At 45.1% G+C, this 8,762-nt stretch overlaps 1 protein-coding gene across 1 annotated transcript; it reads right to left on the minus strand.

Moving 5' to 3' along the window:
• Nucleotides 1-342: 342 nt before the first annotated feature.
• On the minus strand, nucleotides 343-1,281 carry LOC128845394 (olfactory receptor 52E2-like). Its single transcript, XM_054044082.1, has one exon. The coding sequence runs from the start codon at nucleotides 1,279-1,281 to the stop codon at nucleotides 343-345; it is 939 nt and encodes a 312-aa protein (XP_053900057.1).
• Nucleotides 1,282-8,762: the final 7,481 nt, after the last annotated feature.

An 8,762-nucleotide genomic window follows, 5' to 3' on the forward strand; every position in this document is an offset into this window, starting at 1 on the left:
CTGTTCACACAGGGACTAAGAGAGAGTGACCTTGCATCAAAAATCTGCAGTAGCTTCTGGTAGTCTAGGATTTACAGGAAGGCCTTTGACATGGTGTGTGGGGTTGAGGGCTGGTGGGTGACAATGAAAGAGGATGGATGATGGTCAAAGAGTGGTAATTTAGCAACAGAGAGTGCAGTGCTTGGTGATGGAGTGATAAGACATTAGATGAGAGGAATTTCTCAGACTGTGAACTTCCAAAGTGCTGAGCTCAGCCAAACTGTGACAGAGCACACTGGATTAATGAGGAGGCATCCTTTCACCCTCTTGTCACACAGGCTGAAAGTCAGTGACCTCCAATGATCACCTTCTGCAAGTGTATTTGCCCACTTTATCACGCAGCTCTTGGGTTTTGACCCCGTAAATGATGGGGTTGAGCATAGGAGGAATGAGGTAATAGAGGACATTCAAAATGATGCGAACAAGCAGAGTGATGCCCCCACTGAAACGGATTGTCAGGGTGGTGAAGAGGACGGGAATATAAAACATTAGCATCACACAGATGTGGGCTGTGCAGGTGTTGAAGGCTTTCTGGTGGGCTCTCTTGGAGGAGATTCTGAGGACAGCCCTGATGATGAGACCATAGGACAGAGCAATGAGCATCAGGTCTGACCCCATGAGTACATATGGTACCACAAAGCTGTACATCCTGTTGAAAGTGATATCCCCACACGATATCATTGCCAAAAGCATGTGCTCGCAGTGCGTGTGGGGAATAATGTGATTGTCACAGAATGGCAGCCTGCTAAGTGTCAGGGGTAGGGGCACCATGAAGAGTAAAGCTCTTACCAAACCCGCAAGCCCTAGCATAGCTATTCGTTCATTGGTGAGGATGGTGGTGTATCTCAGAGGATTACATATGGCAACATAGCGATCAAAGGCCATTATCGTGAGAACAGCAGACTGCACGAAAGAAACTGAGTGAAGGAAGAAAATCTGGGTCAGGCAACCACGCACAGTAATGCCTTTCAAATTGAACCAAAATATACACAGTGCCTTTGGCACGACTGTGCTAGACTTGGTGATGTCTGTGAGCGCCAGCATGCAGATCAGCAAGTACATCGGCTTGTGCAGGGTCTCCTCTTTCCATACAACAAACAGAACTATGAAATTTCCCAACAGGCTGATAATGTAGGAGGTAGAGAAAGGGATGGAAATCCAGATGTGGGCATCTTCCATGCCAGGGACACCCATTAGGATGAAGATTGACGGGTCAGAGTGGGTGAGGTTCAAAGCTGCCATGAAGTTATCAATGTGTTGATCAGGCTCAGAAATGCTCAAAGTACCTGAGAAGGGAGAGGAGCACAGTGAAAGGGATTACAAAGTTTATACAATAATTAGTAGGGTAAATCTTTTATAGTTATTACCAATCTAGAAATGGGGGGGAGCAGTGAGGTGACAACATTTGCAGATGGAACCAGATTATTTAGGTCATAGTCAAGTACAGAGAAGTTCTCAGAGGGAGCTAACCAAGCCATGTGAATGTGCAGCTTGTTGGCAGATGAACTTTGATGCCAATAATTGCCTCGTGTATGCCCATTGGAGGGAAAAACTTGAATTCCTCAAACACCTTACAAGGTTCTAATTTAACTGTATGCCCTCAGGACAGGGATCTGGGTGTCATGGTACACAGCTCTGTGAAACCCTCCTCACCGTGCAAGCACAGACAGAAACTAAGTAAAATATTGGGATCCAGTAGGAGGGGGATGGGGAATCATACAGAAAATACAGTGTCATGAGATCAGTTAGTCAATGTTTCACCCTCCTCTGGACTCCTCTGTGTAGTACCAAGCACCCTTCTCACATAGAATATTGCAGAAATAGAGGGTTTCAGGCAAGGGGAATGATCAAGGGCCCGGGAAGGAGAGAGGTTGAAAAGACTGGGATTATTACCTTACAAAGGAGATGAAGAAGAGGGGATATGAAAAAATTCTATAAAATACTGATTGGTAGAGAGTAGAATCATAGAATCATAGAATACCAGGGTTGGAAGGGATCACAGGAGGTCATCTAGTCCAACCTCCTGCTAAAAGCAGGACCAATCCCCAGACAGAGAATGTGATCTCCCATCTCATTACACATGTTTAAGAGGACATTGGATTAAACTGAAACATGGCAAATTCAAAACAGGTAAAAACGAATGCTTTCTTCACACAATGCCTAATTAGGCTGAGGAACTCGTTGCCACAAGAGGTAGTTGATGCCATGAGCTAAGCAAGAATCAGGAAGGGTTTGGACTTTCAGATGGACAGTGAGACTATCCAGTTACAATAGTTACGGCTAAATAAATATTTTGGAAAGCCTATATGCCAATGTGATTCAGGGCACAAGCCAGTCTCTAGCTTTTAGGCATTAGGGTGAGACCCTCCTGATGGTCAAGTCACCTCTCCAATCCATCTACTGCTTGGTTTTTTATACATTCTTCTGCAACACCTGTGGCTGTCACTGTCACAGAAAGGACACTGGACTAGATAGACCATAGGTCTGGTCCACGATGCAGTTTCTATATTGGAAAGGAGCCAAGTTTTCCCCATGGAAAGAGACTTTATCATAGAATAAAAGACTATTAGGGTTGGAAGAGACCTTGGTAGTTCATCTAGTCCAATGACCTGCTCAAAGCAGGACCAACACCTACTAAATCATCCCAGCCAAGGCTTTGTCAAGCCGGGCCTTAAAAACCTCTAAGTATGGAGATTCCACCACCTCCCTAGGTAACCCATTCCAGTGCTTCACCACCTCCTAGTGAAATAGTGTTTCCTAATATCCAACCTGGACCTCCCACACTGCAACTTGAGACCATTGCTCCTTGTTATGTCACCACTGAGAACAGCCAACCTCCATCCTCTTTGGAACCCCCCTTCAGGTAGTTAAAGGCTACTATCAAATCCCTCCTTACTCTTCTTGTCTGCAGACTAAATAACCCCAGTTCCCTCAGCCTCTCCTCGTAAGACATGTGCCTTTGCCCCCTAATCATTTTAGCTGCCCTTCGCTGGACTCTCTCCAATTTGTCCACATCCCTTCTGTAGTGGGGGGACCAAAACTGGACACAATACTCCAGGTGTGACATCACCAGTGTCAAATAGATGGGAATAATCACTTCCTGCACTCTGCTGACAATGCTTCTACTAATACAGCCCAATATGCCATTGGTCGTCTTGGCAACTAAGGCACACTGCTGACTCATATCCAGCTTCTAATCCACTGTAATCCCCAGGTGCTTTCCTGGAGAACTGCTGCTTAGCGAGTCAGTACCCAGCCTGTGACGGTACTTGGAATTCTTCCTTCCTAAGTGCAGAACTCTGCACTTATCCTTCTTGAACCTCCAAGGACCTTGTTGGCCCAATCCTCCAATTTGTCTAGATCACTCTGGACCCTATCCCTACCCTCCAGCGTATCTACCTCTCCCCACAGCTTAGTGTCATCTTCAAACTTGCTGAGGGTGCAATTCATCCCGTCATTCAGATCATTCATAAAAATGTTGAACAAAACCAGCCCCAGGACTGACCTCCGGGGCACTCCGCTTGATACTGGCTGCCAACTAGCCATCGAGCCATTGATCACTACCCATTGAGCCTGACAATCTAGCCAGCTTTCTACACACCTTATAGTCCATTCATCCAACCCATACTTATTTAACTTGCTGGCAAGTATACTGGGGAGACCGTATCAAAAGCTTTGCTAAAGTCAAGATATATCACATCCACCGCTTTCTCTATATCCACAGAGCCAGCTATCTCATCATAGAAGGCAATCAGGTTGGTGACTTGCCCTTGGTGAATCCGTGTTGACTGTTCCCGATCACCTTCCTCTCCTTCAAGTGCTTCAAAATGGATTCCTTGAGTACCTGCTCCATGATTTTCCCGGGGACTGAAGTGAATCTAGTTCCCTGGGTTCTGGGCTATGACTTTGTGCTGGGCTATGACTTTGGGCTCAACAGAATGGGCACAGAATGCACAAGGCTCTTGGTATTTAGTGCTACAGGCCTGCACCTCTGTTACTTCCCTTGTTTCTTTTAGTGAGACGATTTCTTGCAGGCACCATATGTCTCTTGTCTGAGACATAAGTTAGTGGAGGTAACTGACAAATGTAACAAAGACTCGTGTCAGCAACTCAGCCACTTATCCTCCAGATGCCTGAAAATCGATGAAGTTTGAAGATGACACAAAAATTCAGGGATTTTAAATAATGAAGAGGACAGGTCTCTGATTCAGAGCAATCTCTATTGGTTAGTAAACTGGTTGGAAGCAAACAATATGTGTTCTCATATAGCTATGTAGATATCTACATCTAGGAACAAAGAATGTAGGTGATGCTAATATGATGGGGGATACTCGTGGGAAGCACAATGACTCTGAACAAGATTTGGGGGCATGAAGGTGTAATTATTTAACATGAGCTTCCAGTGTGACCCTGCAGTCAAAAGAACCAATGTGATCTTTGGATGATAACCAGGGAAATCTTAAGGAGAAGTAATTTTACCTCTGTATTTTTCATTGGTGTGACTGCTGCTGGAATCCTGTGTCCAGTTTTGATGTCCACTATCAAAGATGGATGTATATTCATTGAAGAGTGTTCAGAGAAGAGGCACAAGTATTATTAAATGATTAGAAAACCTGCCTTATGATAGACTCAAAGATTTAAATCTATTTATTTTATCAAAGATGTCTATGAATTAACTTCTTAAAAGTCTGTAAGTACCTAAACAGGGAACCAATATGTAACAATACTCTCTTCAGCATAACATGATCCAATGGTTGGAAGTTGAACTTAAAGAAATTCTGACTGGCGATAAGGCGTACATTTTTTAACTGGTGAGAGTAATTAACCTTTGGAACACTTTACCAGGGGTCTTCAGGCATTCCTCATGACTGAAAATGTTTAAATACAGGTTGGATGTTTCTCTAAAAGATCAGCTCTAGGAATAATTTTGGGGAATTTCTCAGGCGTGTGTTATAAAAACTAGATGATCACAATAATCCCTTCCGGCCTTTGAATCTATGAGCATGTCCCCAGGAGTCAGATAGTAGAATTTTGGATCCAAGATCGTACCTGAAGTTACTGAAGGCATTTTTTCTATTCATGACCCTGCTGAATTTAGCCCGGTGGGGAGAAATTCTCTTGTGACTGTGGTGCCTTGGAAATGCTACACTGGGTGTCTATTTCACGAGGCTGAGGGATCCCATGATGCACTGCATGGATGAATGTTTAACGTGAGAAAAATAATGACTTGTACCCCTATAGTCTCTGCACTGAGGGATGAATGTATAATAACACTTGGCATGAATGACTAAGAGCTGGCTAGCAAATGGTCCCAGAGCACCCTGGGTTTAATATCTGTGTTGCAGTGGCTCACTGTTACAGTCAGCGACCAGTGGCTCCTGCACGTGGCTCCTCTATTTATTGAGGCCATAACCTGTCCCACAGTTGCCCCCTCTCATTATATAATGTGCAAACTTCTCAGCTTGTGAGTTGTCCCTGTGTAGCAAATAATATTCAACAACAACAATTGGAAACACCCAGGCTGCAGTTCTGTGGCCTTCCAGGTAAAGAGACCCTGAGACCCTCAAAAATACTCTCGGGGCCAGGAAACGTCCCAGCGCTGCCTGCGTGTCCGTGTACATGCTGTTCCATGCCCCCACAGCCCCCAGCCCTGCTCGCCTGTCCATGTATACCCCCTGCCTGCACACACAACCACCAGCACTGTCCACCTGTCCATGTATACCCCCTGCCTCCCCACAACCCCCAGCACTGCCAGACTGTCCCTGTACACCAACTGCCTGTCCCCACAACCCTCAGCACCACCCGTCTGTCCGTATACACCCTGCTCCCCGCCCCAATAACCCGCAGTGCTGCCCTCCTACCCATGTACATCCCACTCCCTGCCCCACAACCCCACATGCTGGCCACTTGTCCATGTAGGCCCCCCACCACCACAATTTCCAGCCCTGCCACACAGAGATACCTCTCACCCAGGACCAAAAACAGGTACCAGACCCCACAGCGACAGCTCACAGAAATACCTCCTCAGACTAGGATAAACTCAGTGTCTGCCTGCACTGGGGAAAAGGGGAGGATCAGTCTGAACTGCCTTTCTGGGGGTAAAGGGAACCCCAGCAGCAGCTCAGCCTGTGCAGAGAAGGAGAGAGGGACAGACCTGACGGGAGGGAGAGAGGACATGGAGACTAAAAGGAACCAGGGTGAGTAACTCTTCCTAAAAAATGTTGCACCCAAACACACTCATTTTGCTTTACTGGAAATCCCTCGGTGAGATTTCCAACACCGTTTGGTTCCCTCAAATGCAAGAAACATGCTTTTATTTTTACTGCCTTTGTTGGTTCCTCTCCAGACCCAGAGATTCAGGGGCACAGAGAGAGCAGACCCATCTCCCTCTCTGACTTTTTTTTTTATCCCAATTGTTCTGAACCTCTAAGCCTGTGAGTATGAGATTTCAGCAACTCTTCTGTCAGTTCTTCCTTGGTCCAAATGACATCACCCACCCTGAGAGGCCACAGTATGACTCCAGTTGATGTCATTGGAGGCTCATGGCTGGTGTAAATCAGGCCATTTATTTAAGTCCCTACATGTGGATTTAGAGTGAATTCCTGGCCGTGTTGGGAGTTTTGTCATTGAACTCAGGGGACCAGATTCAATCACAGCTTCGGGTCCTGCTACAGAGAGCGGTATTCCGTTAGGGTGCTGAAAGAGTCTGAAGGAAACAGCCAGTGTGTGTGGTGTTCTGAGACCTGGCATAAAAGAAGGGAATTTCTAAACACTGGGGCACTGATTTTCCTCTCAGGGAAGCCACTGTCAATTTTCAGTGACCCTCTCAAGGCAAAAGATGGGAGAAGAATCTGGCCAGTGTGCTACCCATTCTTGTTGTGAACCCTCTGGTAACACAGATACCCACTGCAGAGGCTTTGGCTATACTACCTAACAGGGCAATGGAAGTTCCTGAATTGGAAAAGTTGAATGAACCAGAGGATAAGCCACACAGCCCCCCAAAAAGGGAAGCTACTGAGACAGCTAGAAGGACAACTCACCAAAATCCTGGTCAACAGAGAGAGGAAATCTCCTTCCTGCGACTTTCTCTCGCAGAGCCCCGAGAATCACTAAATGAATCTCACATGTCTGACACAAGGCGTGCTGGACAGTTACCTTTATTATTCTCCTGTACAGTCCCTGCGGACGCTCAGATTGGCCAGGAATACCACACAATTTTCTTGGATCCGTGAGCAGCTGGAAGAGCAGAAAATAGACCCTGGAGAACTTCGACTTGAGAGTCTCCCCTGGGAGTGAAGAAATGATTTGCTGATAACAGCGGCTCATATTGTCAGGGCAAACTGAGTCTTGCAGACTGTTCAGTCTAGCAATTAATGATGGCTTTCTTTTTTGTGTTTAATGTGCTGCCATCTGCACTCTGTGTGGGAATGCTACCATAAGAGACAGGACCAGCGTACCACTGCATGCCACCCATGCAGTTGTAATATCCAGTCCATTAATCTCCGAAAAGTCACTGCCACCATGTGCAGGCCAAATAATGTGATCCTGAATTAATTCAGGCCAAAGGGCCTGGGAAAGGCTTTCTTCTCCCGCGATACTGTCATCAAAGGTTTTACCAGTATCCTGCTACTGGGGTGGATTTCTCTGATCTTTTACTTCCTCTTTTGTGGTCAACATCTCCGGTTCCTCTGCCTGTGAAGAAATATTTCTTTTCCGGTACAACTTTAATTCTGTTAACATGACGGAATGTATCTACTTTTCCTTTTGTTTCTGATTCTGTATACAAAGGAACTGAATTTATTCATAATATAATGTGGCCCAGTTTATTGGTTACATAAATTGTCTTCTGATACAGAATATAATCACCTGATTTTCAATTTCTCAAGCATTCTGTCTTTGGCTTTTATCAAAATAAACTTTTGCTTTCTGTTTGGATTTTCCCAATTTTATAGCTTCCTGCAAGAGAACCTAATTCAAATGTTTCTGAAATGTAATGGTTTTCAATTTGATTTCCTCTAGCTGTGTGCTACTGGTATGCCATAAAAGATGCTCTGGCATTCACATTATTCACCCAATCATCACCTCAAAGAGTGTACGATGTGTGGAGACAATGGGAGTTGTCCCAAGTGTCATTAAAATGAGTGGAATTAGAGTATTCCACTTGCATCCATTGGCATCTGCCAGTATCCGCAGCATTAAGTTGCAATTTGTTTTCTCTAGTATTCCTGATGATTGAGGACTATATGAAATCATAGAATCATAGAATATCAGGGCTGGAAGGGACCTTAGGAGGTCATCTAGTCCAAGTCCCTTCTCAAAGCAGGACCAGTCCCCAACTAAATCAATCTGGTTGCACTTCCAACAACTGTAAACATTTTTGGAACACTTGCCCAGTAAAATGTGTTCCTCTAGCTGAATCTACCCTAGCGGGGAGTTTCCAATGAGAGAAGACTTGTTTCACCAAGTGTTTTGTTGGGGCTAAAGCAGCATTTACCTTAAGGAGAAATGTTTCCACCCATTTCGAGAATGGATCAAGAATAAGACAATATTAGTTTCTTCTGATCATAGTGGTTGGGTTCATTTATGAAAGAGCAATATGCTTCTCAGATTTTTATTTTGGGAGATATTAATGTGAAAAATTGGGTTAAGGGTTTTCCTTAATCAACATCTGGGCACCCATGGGGGTTCCCAGAATACAATAGGGCACCCAGCAACGGAGATAG

Source organism: Malaclemys terrapin, chromosome 1, assembly GCF_027887155.1.
Source record: "Malaclemys terrapin pileata isolate rMalTer1 chromosome 1, rMalTer1.hap1, whole genome shotgun sequence".
Classification (NCBI taxonomy): Eukaryota; Metazoa; Chordata; order Testudines; family Emydidae; genus Malaclemys; species Malaclemys terrapin.